Source organism: Gossypium hirsutum, chromosome D08 (assembly GCF_007990345.1).
Source record: "Gossypium hirsutum isolate 1008001.06 chromosome D08, Gossypium_hirsutum_v2.1, whole genome shotgun sequence".
Taxonomy (NCBI): Eukaryota; Viridiplantae; Streptophyta; class Magnoliopsida; order Malvales; family Malvaceae; genus Gossypium; species Gossypium hirsutum.
Window position 1 is genome coordinate 45,788,054 of NC_053444.1, and position 19,163 is coordinate 45,807,216.

The 19,163-nt window shown below is 34.6% G+C and overlaps 2 protein-coding genes and 1 long non-coding RNA gene across 4 annotated transcripts; all 3 read left to right on the plus strand.

Annotated features, from left to right (window-relative positions):
* The first annotated feature begins 8,988 nt into the window (after positions 1 to 8,988).
* Positions 8,989 to 9,737, plus strand: LOC121220117 (uncharacterized). The gene is made up of 2 exons (XR_005917297.1): positions 8,989 to 9,176; positions 9,460 to 9,737. It is a non-coding gene; the product is annotated as an uncharacterized lncRNA (long non-coding RNA).
* A 1,379-nt stretch (positions 9,738 to 11,116) lies between these two features.
* On the plus strand, positions 11,117 to 13,638 carry LOC107947944 (OVARIAN TUMOR DOMAIN-containing deubiquitinating enzyme 5). Of its 2 annotated transcripts, none has more exons than XM_016882444.2 (3): positions 11,117 to 11,323; positions 12,139 to 12,249; positions 12,615 to 13,638. In XM_016882444.2, the coding sequence occupies exons 2-3, from the start codon at positions 12,149 to 12,151 to the stop codon at positions 13,483 to 13,485; spliced, it is 972 nt and encodes a 323-aa protein (XP_016737933.2). In that variant the 5' UTR covers positions 11,117 to 11,323; positions 12,139 to 12,148; the 3' UTR covers positions 13,486 to 13,638. The 2 variants fall into 2 exon arrangements, with proteins under 2 accessions (XP_016737933.2, XP_040954122.1); XM_041098188.1 differs by having other exon boundaries at positions 11,225 to 11,323; positions 12,121 to 12,249.
* Positions 13,639 to 13,760: 122 nt separating this feature from the next.
* LOC107947952 (monothiol glutaredoxin-S6) lies at positions 13,761 to 14,953 on the plus strand. The gene has a single exon (XM_016882452.2). It carries the CDS (start codon positions 14,243 to 14,245, stop codon positions 14,549 to 14,551), a length of 309 nt encoding a protein of 102 aa, XP_016737941.2. The 5' UTR covers positions 13,761 to 14,242; the 3' UTR covers positions 14,552 to 14,953.
* Positions 14,954 to 19,163: the final 4,210 nt, after the last annotated feature.

Below are 19,163 nucleotides of genomic sequence, written 5' to 3' on the forward strand. Positions count from 1 at the left end.
GGTATTGACGGCGCACCACCACTGGTAAGAACCTCCTTCCCCCTTTTGTATTTCATTTATTTTTTAAAAAGAAAAAAAACCCTAAAACATGAGATAAGAAAACAGTAAAAAAAGAAAATGAAAACACAAGATTACCTTCCAAAAAAATTTTTGTTTTTCTATCTCTTTCTTTTGTATTTTCCTTACTTTTTTCAATACAAAATCTCTAACCCCAGTACAAAAATCGATTGGCCTTTTATATCCAAATCTTTTTTTACAATTTGCTGTATTTCATTCACACCCACTGTTTGTGGCTTATTGCAGGTGAAGAAGAACGTGGAAATGGGCATTGCAAGGTGTGCTGATCGTGGGTGACTGCTGTAACGTGGGCAGTTGCGGCACTGTTGGGGCGAGGTTGCTGCAGCTACTGATTTTGCTGCTAGCTGCTAGGGTTTCTAAAACTTTAAGCTAATTGGGCCTTGTAATTGGATTAGGGTTGGCCCAAGTTTTATTGGGTTTGAAATTGTATTTAGTTTGGGCCCCGGGCAATAATTGGATATTACAGCTGCCCCTCATTTTGTATTTTCCTTACTTTTTTCAATACAAAATCTCTAACCCCAGTACAAAAATCGATTGGCCTTTTATATCCAAATCTTTTTTTACAATTTGTTGTATTTCATTCACACCCACTGTTTGTGGCTTATTGCAGGTGAAGAAGAACGTGGAAACGGGCATTGCAGGGTGTGCTGATCGTGGGTGACTGCTGTAACGTGGGCAGTTGCGGCACTGTTGGGGCGAGGTTGCTGCAGCTACTGATTTTGCTGCTAGCTGCTAGGGTTTCTAAAACTTTAAGCTAATTGGGCCTTGTAATTGGATTAGGGTTGGCCCAAGTTTTATTGGGTTTGAAATTGTATTTAGTTTGGGCCCCGGGCAATAATTGGATATTACAGCTGCCCCTCTTTGCTCTTTGTCGTGTAACAGGAATAGAGCAAAGACTTTAAAATAGCCAATTTTGCTCGGTCGTGCTGGACCTTGGCTCTCTTCTTCTTCAAGTAGCCTCATTCTAACCTTCTGCGCTTTCAGAGGTATAGGCATTGGTGCTTCGATCCACTCCACTGCAACGTCAGGGAGATAGGAGTTGTATCTTGTAGCTTCTCAAAAGAATAAAATTTGCTATCTTTAGTATACTCCACTGCAACTTCAGGGAAATAAGACTAGATGCGATCTGCTCTACTGCAACTTTAGAGATAAGTCAGATGCAATCTGCTCTCTGCAACCTCAGAGAGATAAGATCTTATTTTAATCCGCTCCACTGTAACTTCAGGGAGATAGGATTATTGGCTTTAATCTGCTCCATTGTAACTTCAGGGAGATAAGATTTTCTTTCTTAGTCTGCTCCTCTGCAATTGCAAGGAGATAAGACTTGATGCGATCTGCTCTCTGCAACTTCAGAGAGATAAGATCTATGGTTTTAATCCGCTCCACTACAACTTCAGGGAGATAGGTTTATTTTCTTTAATTTGTTTAACTGCAATGTCAAGGAAACAAGATTCGTCATCGTGACTTCAATCTGTTCCACTGTACCGCCAGAGAAGTAAGATCCGCCATTTTGGCTTCAATCTTTTTAATTGCAATGTCGGGGGAACCAGATCCGCTGTCGTAGCTTCAATCTGTTCCACTACACCGCTAGGGAAGTAAGATCCCCCGTTGTGGCTTCAATCTTTTCCACTGTAATGCTAAAGAGATAGGATCCTCTGCCTACAGCTTTAATCCACTCCATTTCAGCTAATCCAAGCCTTAACACCAGGGAGATAAGATCCGCCATCGTGGCTTCAATCTGCTCCGCTGCGACGCCAGGGAAATAAGATCCGCCGTTGTGGCTTCAATCTTTTTAATTGTAATGTCATGGCAATAAGACTGGTATCTTCGATCTGCTTCGCCGCCAGTATAGGAAGGCAAGACCTGTCATCTTCAACCTACTCCACTACTACCCAGGGAGATAAGGTTGAAATTTCACCGGTTTGTTCTCTGGGGAACATGATCTGTATAATTCAAATCTATGAACCTAATTATGCCTAGTGATTAGGATGTCATGATCAGAATGAATTAAATGCTCCTAACTAGATATGTATGAATAATATTTGAATAAATGTAGAATATTTTGAGAATGATCTCGCTCAGGTTGTCATTACTCAAAGTTTATTAAGACCGTATCACTGACGCACTACAACGTCCTCTTGCTCAGCTCGCATCTCCAAAGAAACGCTTGCAAACTTCAAAGTTCAATCCACTGGGATGTAACATTTGTACCATCTTTCTCCCGCTGTAACCCAAGGGTAGAAAAATCTGGCCTTTTCTCAATCCTCTCCTATCATAATTCAAGGATACAGAATGTGAAGCTCTTTGGTCTTTTATACCAATCTCAAGGTGTCATGCCACATGCTTATGCACAAATGAAGGATATCTTTCTCCGCGGAAACCTCTTCTTATCACAAGGTGATCACTGCTTATTTGTTCAATGAAACTTTGTCACCAACACCCCATCTTGTCATTTTGTTCAATCAATGTTTTTGACAACATAATCCAAAGAGATAGTCTTAATTTAGACTCTTCCTTATCATATTTCAACCTTTAAACTTGGTGCGTTCTAAATAATAATCCTATTTCAGGTTACTGTACTATTTAGAAACTTCTAGAGTAATATGCAAAAACTTCCTTTGTGAAAGTTTTATTGGTCCATTAATCATTATTCCAATGCAACATGCTTGCAAAAGATTATAACAAAGATAAAAATAGAATTGATTTTGGAGCATAGCTCGAAATGAATAGAATATCAAGGATAGTAAAAATAAAAGAAGAATGGATTGAGAACACGTATCTTGAAAAAGAATGAAGTATTCCAAGAACAAAAAATTCAATGAAAACTAGGTGCCCCAGATACCGCAGCTTGAACTTCTCTGTACAAACTTACTGAAGACCATTCTGAGTTTGACATGTGTTTAGGAGATCTACAGTACTCTGTCGATGCCCCAAGATGTCACATACCTTTTCCTGCTAATTCAGGTATAGCAAGATCATCGCATGCCTCATTCTAATCAATATTTGAGCTGCTCTGATCACCTCATGCCCCATTTTGATCAATATTTGAGCCGCCCTTTTTGAGTTTTCAACTCAAATACACCTTTGGTCACAAAGCGCCCTTTGCGGGTTTTCGCCTTAGCCTCTCATTTTTCTTTTCTTTTTCTTTTCCTTTTTTCATCATTCTTATTTTCCAATTTTGATTTTTTTATTTTAATTTTGAATTTTTCTGATTTTGATTTTTTGATTTTTTTGATTTTTATTTTTTTAATTTTCCTTTGATTGAATTTGAACTCATAGGATTTAAGCAAGTCCTGGTTATCCATTTCGATCAGAATCAATGTTTTTTCAGATAAAGTCTTCTACATAAGATCTTCCACTTTCATTTTGCACGCAAAAGATCTTCTCAGGCTTCTCTTATAAAGCCTTATGAGATAAAAATCTTCAGATCTTTCTCTTCAATTAGAATAAAATCCAACAAAAATGCGGAGAGATGGCAACTCGACTTCAATGGGCAAAGCTATGATAAGTCAAAGAGAAAGACATTGCCCCATTAAAGCATCGTTCATGATGTTAACCTTGAACAAACTACAAATTTCTGATATCGTACTGTTATTCAGATTACACTGTCTATGCTTAACCCAAGCATATCCTGGTATGGCCATGCGAAGACATCTTTGAACTCTTGAGGTCACTCAACAAAGTTTTGTTTTGTTTCTCCGGTTATACACATTCTCTTAAGGTCACAATCTCTATTGTCTCCTCATGAGGTAAAATTTATTTCTCTCCCTACTCTACCAACCTCAACAAGTCCGGAGATAAGCTACAATCTATGTCATTTCCAAAGTCATGAAATCCTTCTAAACACACGTCTCGCTCAAAAGGGGATTCTAAGTATGTAGCAGCATCACTCATGTCATTAATATCTGAAGACCTATAGTGGGTACCAAAGAATATACAAAGAATGTATGAATTCATGAATAGTTATTTGTACAGTATGATTATGAATAGATGAATGAATGATTTGGAAGAAAATCCAAAAGAATGAAAGAATCTAGAATTATTCGAAAAGAATGAAAGAATATTGGCTCAAAAATGAATGCAAAGATGTATTCAAAGAATAAAGACGTTCAGACATGAGCCTATTTCACAAAGGAATTCTTATTGCATTTTGGCTAAAAGCAACAAGTGCGTTTTGAACATTACTCTAAGTAAGCTCTAGATACTACAGAGATCTCTTCCACAGTTCAATTATTTTGCTCGCTCCCAGGTTTATAAGGGCAGATCTCTAACAAGGTCCCTCCTTCAGTTGTGTTTATGGCATTGATATGAACATTTTCTAACTTCCTCATAGATCACATTCACCCCATTATCAACATGATTGGGTAGTGGAATTTTTTGTACTGGATGAATCATCAAACTTAACAACACCCATGTTGATGAGTCTTTCAACTAGCCTTTTAAAGGTAGTGCAATTCTCTATTGAGTACCCCGTAATTCCCGAATGGTAGTCGCATTGTGCGTTTGCATCATACCATTTGGGATACGGAGGTTGCACAGGTTCTGAGTAGAATGGAGATACCACATGTGCATTAAATAGCTTATGATACAACTCTCCATATGTCGTTGGGATGGGTGTGAACTAGAGCTTCTCAGTACCTTGTTTCACACTTAAGTCTTGTCTTGATGAACCCTACTGATTAGCAACCACCTTTCTTGGCTGATTCACCGTAATTGATTTACTGTATGAATTCACGCTGTTCACCTCATTTTCTTTTTCTTTTGAGGCTTGCCTTCTGTTATTTCCTCCAGCATCAATCTTTCCGCTCTTTATGGCGCTTTCAATCATTTCACCATTCATGACTATATCAAAAAAGCTTTTTGTGGCACTTCCTAACATATATGTGATGAACGGGGATTTCAATGTATTTATAAAGAGCATTGTCATTTATCTTTCTAAGAGCGGTGGCTGAACTTGGACGGCGATCTCTCTCCACCTCTGTGCGTACTGTCTAAAACCTTCATTTGACTCATTCTCCATGCTTTGCAAGGTAATTCTATCAGGAACCATTTCTGCTACATGACTGTATTGCTTCATAAAAGCCTGTGCCAAATCTCTCCAGGAACTAATCCTGGTACGGCTCAATTGATTGTACCATTTAGACGCTACTCCTGCGAGGCTATCCTGGAAGCAATGTATTAATAGTTGATCGTTATTGACATACCCAGTCATTCGCCTACAAAACATGGTGATGTGGGCTTCAGGGCAACTGGTCCCGTTATACTTCTCGAACTCTGGCATCTTGAACTTGTAAGGGAACACCAAGTTTGGAGCCAAACTCAAATCCTTAGCATCAATCCCACCATATCTCTCAGTGCTTTCCATCGCCCTGAATTTCTCTTCAATCCATTTCCAACTTTCCTCTAGTTGTTTTGGTAATTCCTCTTTTGTTTTTCCTTTTTCGACCGCCTCTTCGAAGTCAAGGATAATAGGATTGACAGGATTATTCACAGGGCTAGAGCCTGATCCAGCTTGGAAATTCATTGACCTTGAAGCATCAGCCTGAAACTGCTGAGGCCTAATGGTGACAGAAGATTTGCATGGGTATACTTCAGCTTGGGGCTGCACATGTGGGGAAGTAAAGCCTGGAGGATATAGGGGTCCGCCATCACCTTCCTCTTCGACATTGGCCATAAAGCTGTTTCCTTTATCCTTTCATTCAGTCAACAGTCGCGTTAACTGTGACATCATACTCCCTTGAGATTCTACCATTTTGTCCATCATTTTCTGCTGGATCTTCTCAAACTGCTCTTGCATTTGCTGCTGAATTTGATCCTGCATTTCTTTTTGGAACTATTCGAGCTTTTTCAATTTTTGGTCCATACTTTTTGATTTCGCTCGTGTACCGTAACAATGTTTGGTTTGCTGGTTGGTTTCCAGGTTAACTGAGAAATGATTTTAATTGATTAGGCTCTTTTAGTGGACTTTAATGCGTATGATGTCATGTAATGCGAATGCATGAAATGAATGCATAAATAGAGGTTGATTCTGATTTAATTCCATTTAGAAAACTTTACTAGAAGACAAATTTCTTTACATAAGGCGGATATATATATACAACTTTGCCCTCATACTCCAGGCAAAGACATATTCTCCGTCTTCATCCGAACGCTAAGATAAACCTCACGAATTTCCAATGGATGTCACTGCTAGCTCCTTCTGCTTGATTCTGGTCGCAATCCATTGTCTGCCTATCCTCGCAATTCTCATTAGCTTCTTTAAGGAAGTTGGAATGTTGAGAGCTCTTAGACAATAATCTTGAATCCTCAGGCCACGAAGTAAAGTCACGTACTCTTCCATCACCCTTCTTGTATTTCTCGAAATATATTCAGGCAGCCGTATTATTTTCCATTTTATCAAGAAATCCGTATTCCATGAAAAGCTTTCTAAGTTAGTAATCGAATGTGAATCAACACCTCTTTTCTATAATGAAATGCCATGCAATCAAAATGTCATGCAGTTAAAACAAAACACAACAAGTTAGTATCAGGTATAAACATTAAATCCAATACAATAAAGAAATAATAAAAACTCCTAATTAGGTATCTACTAAGGTTCAAAGTAATTCTACCTAGGGTGAGTTCCTAAGGTTCACTATATAAAGTTTGACTTCTAGAGTATAGGTACCTGAACCAGCAGATTCCTCAATCCTCACCCATTATAGGCTCATATGGACCAAGTTCGGTTCTGGGGAATACATTTCCCTATGGCTACACGGAGATGAAAATCTCATGAAGCCACAGGTACGGATGTATCTCGAAAGTGTCCACTATCCTGCACAGAGGTGAAAACCTCACGAAGGAGTAGCTTCTCACTCCCATTTAGAGGGGTAAAATCATCCATGCAATGCAAAATGCAAATACACTAACAAACTTAGACCAATTAAGCAAACATATCTTGATAAAAACCAATGAATGCAAAAGAGGAAAGCGTAATTTAAAACAAATTTGAAATCTTTCTGACAAAAAGACAAAAACTAATCAATTTATGGCTCAACTCTCTAAAGTGTCCCTAGTGGAGTCGCCAAGCTGTCGAAATAATTTTTTTGAAAACAAAAATTTTTAGTTATCGACTTTAAAAAAAACAAAAATTGGAGTCGCCACCGATCCTTGATTGAGGTGTGATTGGCTCACCTTAAAAACGATTTTGGTCTGCGAAATTTGAGAAAACAGGTTCGGGAGTCAGTTACGCACGAGGAAGGGTTAGCACCCTCGTAACGCCCAAAAATCGGTACCAAATTGATTATTTAATGTCTTAGTGTCGAGGGTTAAAAAGATTTTTTTTAAAAACTCAAATGATTAAATTTGAAAAGGATAATCAAATGTTCAAGTTAGATAAAGAAATAGAGATCCAATACGTTAGGGTACAATTTCTCAAAATCCCCGAACTTTGGATATCGCTTTTTAGCTTTTAAAGAAAATCTTCATTTCGAGAAAGTAATATGTTATGCCCAATATGTTAGGACACCACAAATTAAGTTCTCGAAAATGATTTTTATACTTATACACTTTAAATAAAGAATATTCTTGGTTATTTAGGATTAATAAAGAAAATCAGAACCCAATACGTTAGGGCTCAATTTCCTCGAAAATCTCGAATATCGAATATTGCACTATTTTTTAGAAATTCTTATTTCGAGATGACAAAACGCCATGACCAGTAAGTTAGGACCCAACATTTTTGAATTCTCGAGAATAAGCTTTTATTTGAAATATGTACAATTGTAAAATAAATACTTGGCCCTCTAAGTTCATCGAATAGAATCGAAGCCTAGTAAGTTAGGACACAATCTTTCTCGAAAAACGTGAATGCCAAATATTTTAAAATTTAAAAAATAGAATGATTTTCATGCTTCAATAAAAAACGAACATTTAAAAAAAACAAATACAAACATATTTTAAAACGCTAAAGAGAATAGCACGAGCACAATCCAATAAAAGATAAAATAAAATAAAATAAAGTAACATAAAATAAAAACGAGTCAACTAATGTAAAAAAAACGAGTTGAACTTAAACTTTTGTAATCAAATGGGTATAAAAAGATAAACATTTTGCGAAATAACAAAACCATAAAATACATGAAAAATTTAATATACATATGTATGTGTATGTACATAAAATATGAGGAATATATGTAGGTATATATATTTTAAAATTATGAAACAAAAATATATATAAGTAAATATATTTATAAATACATTTATAAAAATTATAATATATAGAAGTATATAAAAATATGCTTATTCTAAGATTTGCGCATATATATTTACAAAATATATAAATAAATGTATAAATATAATATAAAAATGAACTATGAAGATATGTGTATATATATATGCAAGAATATGTATGTGTATAAATATATATATAAATGAAATATATATATAAATATGTATATATATAAAATATAGAGAATGTATATGCGTTATAAAATGTAATGTATATATATATCCATGTATATAAAAGTTATGAAAAAATAATACTAATAATAAGATATATATATAAAATATGTACATGTATTTTCAAAAGTTTAATATATATTATAAAAAAAATATGCGAAATAATAATAATAATAATAATAATAATAATAATAATGATAATACTATTGAAATTAACTAATTTAATAGCAATAATAAGAAAAATGACTAATTTAAACTTAAAACAGAAATTTGGGGCAAATTTGAAATAAATAAAATGCAAATGGCCCAAATAGAATACGCAATTAACAGTGGATGACCCAAAGAGAAATTTACCAAACCTCCCAAACACTGCACAGCAACATGGACCGAATTGAAACAATATTAAAATATGCAGTAAAATTTAAAAGAAATAATAAATTTAATTTAAACACCCCAAAAGAAAAGGACCAATCGCACAAATGGCCCATTTTGAACCCTATAAAATCCCATTTTAAAACCCTAAAAGCATTTCCCTTTTCAGCAACAGCAGCCCCAAGGACTGCTTTCTCCCCCTCTCTGCTCCTCACCGAAATCTCCTCCCCTACTCAACTCCGATTCAGACGACGCACAGTAAGGGTATTGACGGCGCACCACCACTGGTAAGAACCTCCTTCCCCCTTTTGTATTTAGTTTATTTTTTAAAAAAGAAAAAAAAGCCCCTAAAACATGAAATAAGAAAACAATAAAAAAAAGAAAATGAAAACACAAGATCACCTTCCAAATTTTTTTTTGTTTTTCTGTCTCTTTCTTTTGTGTTTTTCTTACTTTTTTCAATACAAAATTTCTAACCCCAGTACAAAAATCGATTGGCCTTTTATATCCAAATCCTTTTTTACAATTTGCTGTATTTCGTTCACACCCACTGTTTGTGGCTTATTGCAGGTGAAGATGAACGTGGAAACGGGCATTGCAGGGTGTGCTGATCGTGGGTGACTGCTGCGATGTGGGCAGTTGCGGCACTGTTGGGGCGAGGTTGCTGCGGCTACTGATTTTGCTGCTAGCTGCTAGGGTTTCTAAAACTTTAAGCTAATTGGGCCTTGTAATTGATTAGGGTTGGCCCAAGTTTTATTGGGTTTGAAATTGTATTTAGTTTGGGCCCCGGACAATAATTGGATATTACAATAATTATGTTAAAATATGATTAAATTATTTATTATTTATATTAATAATTTTATTAAAATTTAATATCAATAACAATAATCATCTACCTAAAAAAAATTCGCTAAGGGTATTCTAGTCATTTTAGTTTTTTTCCTTATGTTATTACACCTCTAGTCCATTCAACCAAACACAAGAATATCATTACGCCTCTATTCCATTCCATTCAACCAAACAAAAGAATTACCTATTATTCTTTTATTCTATTACGCATCTATTTCATTACACTTCTATTTCATTACAGCTCTATTCCATTACAGCGAACCAAATGTACCTTTAGTATTTTAACGGTTTTGGACTAGAAAATAAAATAATAAGTCTAATGATATTTTGTAATATTTTAAAATTAAATAATGTAAAAAGAACTTTTATCAACATTTATGTAATTACATAATAAAAAAAAAAGTGAAGGTTTTGAGGGAATGTGAATTTGAGCAAGTAAATATTTGTTGGTTAAAATTTTATAAACAATTTTTCAATTTCAGTACTTGTGTTTTTTTTTTTTATATATATCTCCATGTTTAGAATATTGTATGTTTATATCAAATTTAGGGTTAATATATTATTTACCTTCAAAATTATATTTATTTATCATTTTGGTACTTAAATTTTTTTTATTAGTTTGATACTTCAAGTTTCCAATTGTGTATCACTTTAGCCCAACCATTGACAACATTACAAAAATGGGAAAAAAAACCCCAAAGAAAATAGAAAAAAGAATCACATTTAAAATTTCAAAAAATATAGAAAATCATGTAAAATTCCCAAAACTTTAAAAACAATTTATATTTTATGTGTTTACTCTTTTTATTTAATCTGTTATTAAAAAAATCAAAGTAAATATTTTTTATTTCTAAGAATTTCACATAAATATTTTATAGCTTTTCAAATATTTAAATCTTTTGAGATATTTTTTTCCGATTTTTTCTATTTTCTTTGATTTCCCATTTTTTGATTTTTTTAAAATTTCTTTTAGAAAAATACGAATCGAGCGATGTGACATGTTGAGAGCACACAACATCATCTTTTTTGTAACACCGTTAATAATTGAGGTAAAGTAATACGCGGTTACTTTTAAGTACTAAATTAATAATTGGATGCAATTTTGGGAGTAAACAATGCATTAACCTAAAATATTTATATTATGGATTATAAAAAATATATTATATAAATTTTAATACGATGTACGATATTGTATTTTTAAAATTTTTGGTGATATGTTTTATTTTCCTTCGTATTATGTTCAATGTCAGGCGAAATTATTTGTTAGATTTCTCTAATTGTATCAAATTAGTCTAATTATTATTACTATTAAAAAAATCAAAATAAAAAAAATATTTCCTTTTTAATAATATAGCATTAATTTAATCTATTCAACACTAAAATAACTCATTCAATTGGATTCGCTACGCTACAGTTAATTTAGCCCAAAATATGCCCATATGAGCTCATATGCGATTTTATTTTTAATTTTTTAAATTTCTAGCGATGCATAAACAAAATAAATATATATTGGCTTTTTTTCTTCAAGATTTCTACGCGAGTAAACCCTAGCTAACTCCACCCAATTTCGTGCTTCTTTCAAAAGGTTTGCTTTTTTCTCACTCCTATTTCCTTTGTACTAGAAATTTGAAGAATGCAAAAGACAAATTGTCAATGAAATTTCAATTTCATGTTTTAATTGCTTTGCTTTTTCTTTGTAGAAACTAAGCGCCATTTTCAAATCACGCTTGACTAATTTTTAACATGATTTTCACTTTTTGAGTTTCTGATTATCCTTAGTTTCTAGGATTTGCTTCATCTCTTGGTTTGAACTTACGTTAATGGCAGTTTGATTATAAATAACAAGTATTGTTGCTGTTTGATTTCAATTTAATTAATTTAGACAGGAACCATTTTTGGGTTTCTTCTTTTTTGGTTCTATCGTCGTTTCTAGATGGGAATTTGAATTTAGGATTCTGTTTAATTGGTTACTTTACTCACTTCAGAAACTTCATCGATTGAAGCAACTTGAAGAGTCTTAGCAAATGCATGGATTTAGAATCGCAGAAAGAAGTTGCATATCTAAGCATTATTTTTTAACTTGGTTTAATGAAAGAGTTATATGTTTAGAAGAGCACCTAGAAAGTTCATGTTGGCAAAATGGCCAGTTGTCTTCATCAATGTATGGACAATATATTTCGGTTGCAAAACTGACAATGTGCTTGTTCGGAAAGCTGAAAACAGAGATGGCCATTTCACCTGTTTAGGCTGCATCGTTGTGGTTTGGACTAGCATAGGTTTTGTTTGATTGTAGAATGTTCTTTGTTCGTCCCATTTAGTTCCTTGGTGAAATATTTTTGGATGTCCTTTTCTTTTGCAACGTTACAATTTCTTCTATATTAGCATCTACCATGATTTTAGGTGTGCCGAGATGGCCGATGTTCTAGACTCAGATGGCAAACCATGTGAAGAAAGTTTGCCTTGTACATCTCAAAAGCATGAAACTCGTGATGAAATGCTTTCTAGGCACAGGTAATTCTGATACGATGATATTTAATATACTTCTTTAATTTTTTTTTTACTTACCTGTAGTTTAATTGATGGTTTTGGACTGTTGACTGTTGTGTTCCTTGCTTGCTATCACATTTAATCTAGTTAATTAATCTGGTTTGTTTCCTGGCACAATTTAGATGGCTTAACAAGGCCTACTGCTATTATGAATAAGGCTGTTATATTATTAAAATGCCCTGATTTGACAAATTTGATTATGAAAAAAACAAAAGCAGCATTTTGTTTTCTAGGGTTTAGCCCATTCAAAGTTTTGTTGGGGTATTTTTTTCAACTTAAATATAATCTTTTTTCTCTATAATACTTATTTTTCTTATCCTATTCTGCAGGAGAGAGATATCGGAGCTGCAAAACAAGGAAATTAGCCTGAAAAAGGCAGCAGCAAAGGGTAGCAAGGCTGAACAGAAGGCTAAAAAGAAGCAGGTGGAGGAAGAGATCTCTCAGCTCTCTACTAATCTCAAGGCAAAACATGCAGAAGAGCTTGCTTCACTAGGCTACAGTAACGGAAATGATAAAAGCAATATGGACAACTTGGTGAAGGCCATAGCTGGGGTGTCTGTCGCTCCTCAGCAGGATCATCCAAAGCCCAGCAAAGGTGCCAAGAGGCGAGTGAAAAGAGCTCAGCAAGAGGCGGCTAGAGAACAAAGAATCCAAGAAGAGCAGAGCAACATCGTGAGTGATAGAATGATCGAGGATGAGAAATTGGAGGAAAAACTCAAACCCCTGGGATTCACAATTAATGAAATAAAGCCAGATGGACACTGCCTCTACCGAGCCGTTGAAGACCAGTTGGCGCTTCTGTCTGGAGGTTCTTCTCCTTATACATATCAAGAGCTACGGGAAATGGCAGCTGCTTATATGAGGAAACATGCATCCGATTTTCTTCCTTTTTTCCTGTCAGAAAATACTGTAGATGAAGATTCTGATGATTCTTTAGCGGAGAGATTCGAGAACTACTGTAAAGAGGTGGAGTCAACTGCTGCATGGGGAGGGCAGTTAGAGCTTGGAGCTTTAACTCACTGCCTGAGAAAACACATCATGATATTTTCAGGATCTTTTCCAGATGTGGAGATGGGAAAGGAGTACAAATCGGATGGAGGATCCTTTTCATCTGAAGGGACTCTCAGGTTGTCATACCATAAGCATGCCTTTGGGCTTGGAGAGCACTATAATTCTGTCATCCCAAATTTGATCAGATAGGTATAATAGAGTAATCTGTGGATTGTGGAATGTTTCTTTCCATGTGCTTCTTTACTACAATATGATGTTTTTGAGGGAGCAAGCAAATGTTGGCTCTAAACTCTAATTTGAAACTTGGTTTTGATTGAATCTAGTTCATGCATTGTTTATCTATGTTATTTTAGCATGAGTTAGTAAATGTGCGAGCAACTGTGAGAGATGATGTCAAAATTATTTAAAAAGTCTTTTGGGGATGAGAATATATCCTAACTTTATAAATTAATGCCAAAAACTATGCAGAGATAATGATAACATAGGCTCACATCAGAGAGATGATGAGATGAAACCATATAGGCAAATACCCCATTCTTGAATTATGTAGGTTCCCTGAATATCTCTCCTAAGGAAAGTCAAATATCAACACAATATTTTACTTTTAAGAAAGTTCTAAATTTGCATCCCACATTTAAATTGCATTTATTGTTGAGAATTGATGAGTATGTTAAGCATAGTGAAGCCCTTTAACTGTATTTATTGTCACATGTGTATTTATATACAGTTATGCAACTTTACAAATCAATCATCAATGGCAATTTACAGGAATGATGATCTATTGGGTTATTTTATTCCTTTTCTGTACCTATTCATGGACAGTATAAATAAGGGTCTCCAGGGTGACTAGGTTTCACATCAGGGATAAGCACTTTTACTACTTCAAAAGTCTCTCAGTAAGGTCCATTTAACTCCCATTTCCAACACTCTTCTTTGTTAGATAACAATGGAAATGGTTACAAGAATGGTTGCAGACAGGCCGGTGGTGATCTTCAGCCGGACCGCTTGTTGCATGAGCCACACCATCAAGACTCTGATAAGTGGATTTGGAGCTAACCCGACCGTGTACGAGCTCGACGAAGTTCCGTATGGGGGACAAATTGAAAGAGCACTGCAGCAGATGGGGTGCAAGCCTAGTGTACCGGTTGTGTTCATAGGCCACCAGTTCATTGGGGGTCCTAACCAAGTCATGTCCCTCCAAGGGAAGAACCAGCTTGTGCCATTGCTCATAAGGGCTGGTGCTATATGGCTTTGAAACCTCAAAAATAATTTCCTAATCAAGTAATTCTCTACTTTTGAGCAAAGGTCTGAATATGTGTATGTTTGAACCAAGTTTTATGGCAACCAGCAGCCACAAAGAATGGAATTACAAATAATATTTAAAATTCAAAACGTTGTTTGCTTGCCCTCCATTAATATGTATCAGCCAGGAAAATGGGAGTATGGTATGTATCAACCAGGAAAGTATGGCCCAGACATTGGTACTTATTGAAGTCATTTGGCCTTGTCTAGAGTGTCCCTCTTTGCTTGATTTGAGCTGTAACCCACTGCTCTCATTCTCGTTATATTCATCAGCTTTTTCAAAAAGGTCGGTACATTTACGGCTTTCAAGTAGGCTTTGTCCACTTGAATCTTCGAATACCGAAGTAAGGCCATGTATTCTTCTATTGTAGGCACCAAATCGACCTTTCCGAATGTGAAGCAACTGTAGGTAAGATTCCAAAACTGAGTAAGAGCTCGAAAAAGATGCTTATCTACTTTCATGTCAAGCAAATAAGATAGATCCCTATAATTAGAGTAGAATAACTGTCTAGCCTCATTACTCTATTGATCCCAAATTTCCTTCAACTCTTGCAAGTTGTTCCGAGTTACACTAATACAGGTGAAGTCCCATAATTCCGATACATATCCCTCGGCCAAACTATCACATTTTTTACGCTGTGTCATCTCAGACCAAGTTCAGACAACCGCATTATCATCCACTTTATCAAAAAATCCTTTTTCTATGATAAGCTTTCTATCTAACAACCGAATACGAACTAACGCCTTTTATAGTGAAATGCCATGTAATGTTATGCAATCACAGTAAAACACAAAAAAGTCAGTATCACATATAAACATTAAATCCAATACAAATCAAGAAATAATAAAACTCCTAGTTAGGTATCTACTAGGGTTCAGAGTAATTCTACCTAAGGTGAGTTCCTAAGGTTCACTATATGTGGTTTGGTTTCAAGGGCAAGGGTACCCGAATTAGCAGATCATTGATCCTCACCCATTATAGGCTCCGGAAGTGATCCACTATCCTATATTAAGGTGAAAACCTCATGAAGGAATAGTTTCTCACTCCCACTAAAAAGGGTAAAATCGTCCATGGAATGCAATGCAGCAGTATACCAAACTTAAATTACCACAGCAATCAAATCATAATGATCGAACTAAGATGAAATGAAATGAAATGAAATGAAATGAAAGGGTCATATATTCAAATCAAATTTTAATTTTCGACAAAAGACAAAAATTAATCAACTCGTGGTTTGACTCACTTATTTTTCCCCAGCTGAGTCGCCAAGCTGTCGACATAGAGCTTTACGGGTTTATAGGTAGAAGAGCATATCACCTAAGTTGGTAAATTTTTTTTAATTGGAGTTCTGTCTCCAACTCTCCTAAGAGTGTTGACATGTTCATAGAGTGTGATGTACCTTCTCCTCCATAAATAATATATATGCCATTTTTCAATTTGTCAAAGTTTCACCTATTTAGGCTTTTTGAAGCGCTATAATTTTTTGATTCCACCAGAGCTCTTGATAGGTTGGGAGATAGAACTCTAATCGTGGGCAATACTTAATTTATGTGATGTACCTTTTAACTTATGAATATGTAGGACTCTCGACAAAATCAACACATTAACTGTAGTAAAAAATCGATAGAGACAATTCTTTTGAATAAATACAAAATTAATTTTGAATGATTACTAAGTTAATAAATTTAAAATTTGAATTTCAATCTCTACGTATCAGTTTCTAGTAAAAGAACATATAGCAATTTATTTAATAAATTATATAAAATTTATAAGGGTAAATTACACCAACAACCACTCAACTTTGCGGTAGCTGGCAAAACAGTCACCTATGTTTCATTTCAGTCACTCAACTTTAGAAAAATAACAAAACAGTCAACGTTATCAAAAAGTGACAAATCAGTCACTTATTAACATTTTCCATTACTGTCTTAACGGGACCGCTGATGTGGCAAGTTAACTAACTGATGTGGTCAGTTAACTTATCACGTTGGTGAAGTAGTGGAAGGGTCAAGGTTTGACATGGGTTTAGGGAAAAAATCTAAAGAGTTGGATTGGTTTAGGGGAAAAAATATAAATTGGTTGTGATTAAGGGGAGAAGGAAAAGAAAATCTATTTGGGAAAAAAATAATAGGGATTTAGGTTAGAAATTGATTCGGGAATCGATTATCAAGGTTGGTTTATGGTTAGAAAATCAATTCAATAATCGATTAATAGGGTCTAGGGTTAGAAATCGATTGGTATTTTCTGTTTGGGGAGAAAAGAAGATAAAACGAGAAACCTATCAGTGTTTTTGGTTCTTAATGACAATAGTCAATAAAAGAGAAGCTACAATGTTGTTACATCCACTGTAATGGTTAAGTTTTTGTTTTTAGTTTTTGATTTTTTGGATTTAGGGTTATTTCGATTTAGGGTTGTCTAGATTTAAAATTTGAAAAATGTTGCATCCACATGGGGTTATTTCGATTTAGTTTTTATTTTTTAGATTTAGGGTTACTTCGATTTTGGTTTCATTTGTCATTAACAAGCATTCAAAAAGATTTTGATTTCATTTGTTATTCACATGGGGTTTAAGGTTTGCTTATTAAAGTGAATAGTAGATACTGTGTATGGTATGCCATGTTTATTATTTGTATCAAATAGTATCAAGTTTGGTTATTGTTTGGTTATTAAGACACAAATTTGTTCCTAGTTTCAAATATCAATTGGATTAAATTTGTTCTTTAGCTTCTATATTGTATTGGTTATTGTCTGCCATTGCCTAGGTTTAGGGTTAAAGTGTTTGGTTATTTTTTGCCATGTGCATAACAGAAATGGTTATGTTTGTATTAAATTATTTTTGTATTGGTTATTGTCTGTCATGTTGTATTAAATTGTTTGGTTGTTGTCTGCCTTTATTGACTGTAAATTTGTTTGGCAGGTTTAATTGATGATAATTTTAATGAGAGTGAAGAAGAAATGTTTAATTTTGATGTGTTTGATAGTGATGTGTCTAATAGGATAAGAGTTAATCTAGATGGTTTAAACATGGATGATATAGAAGTAGGGGATCTATTTGATTGTGATGATTCTGGGAGGTTAGATAGTGCACATGAATCTGACTTAGATGGCCAAAATTGGCTTGAGTTCAACCTAGACAATGACATGAGTAATCTTAAACTTCAGGTAATGTTATTTAAGTCTAAAGACAATCTAAAATCTACCAAACAGTATGGTAGGTTGAATAGTTATTTTATTAAGTTCCCCAAAAATGATCTAAAGAGGTTAAAGACAATCTGTAGTGAAAAATGTTCTTGGTTCATATGGGCATCTAAACTAAACCCTAATGACCCTACAAACTAGACTTGGCAAATTAAGAGTTCAAACCCTAACCATACTTGCTCTAAAGTCTATAAAAATAAGAATGTAACCTCAGCTTAAATAGGTCAACATTATAAAGAAAAATTCATTGATGATCTTGATTATTCTTTGGCATCATTGCAACAAGATGTCAAAAGAGATTTCTTTTACCTTGTCTCACTAGCCAAATGTAGGAGGGCTAAACTTAGGGCATTGAAATTAATTGAAGGAGCTCATAAGGCTCAATATGAGAAGATTTATGAGTATTTGTTGGAGGTTAGGACCTAAAATAGGGGGACAACAACAATCTATTATATTCAGATGATGTATGTCTGTCTGCAGGCATGCAAAGATGGCTATAGGGTTGGTTGTTGGAGGATAATAGGTTTAGATGGATGTTTCTTGAATGGCTACTTTGGTGGCTACCTACTGGAAGCTGTTGGGATAGATGTAAATAATGGCATCTATCATATTGCATATGCTGCTATCGAAAGTGAAAACCAAGCATCATGGCTCTGGTTCTTAGAGTTGCTTGCACTAGACTTGAAAATTGTGAGCTCATACTAGATATCTTTCATGTCTAACAAGCAAAAGGTAAAACTCCATTTGTCTACTTTATTTTATGTTGTTTTTGTTTAGGGTTTATGGTATGTCAAAGAAGTAAATTGTATTTGTTCTATTTGTAGGGACTTTTAGAAGTAATATATATGTTGTTTCCTAATTTAGAAACAAGACACTGTATTAGACATCTACATCCCAATTTCAAGAAAGCTGGTTTCTGAACAAAGGAATTGAAATATTTGCTTTGGAAAGCTATTAGAGCAAGCACTCCAAGGGATTTTGAGGATGTCATAGCTGAACTAAAGAATACCAATTAGCATGCTTATGATTGGTTGAAGGAAAAGAACCCTACTCACTGGTCGAGGTCCCACTTCTCAGTTAGGAGCCACTCCGACATGTTGGTGAATAATCTTTCTGAATGCTTTAACAAAGTAAACCCTTATTTTTTATGTTACTTACTAATCATTAAGAACATGCAGTTAATTAATCCTTTATGTTGCTTACTGGTAGGTGATATTGGAAGCAAGAGGGAAACCTATTTTGACCATGATGGAAACAATTAGGACTAATATTATGTTGTTGATTGTCAAGAATAAAAAAGAAGCTGATAAAATTAAAGGAATCTTAGGTCCAAATATTAAGAAAAAGTTGGATGTCAATATCAAAG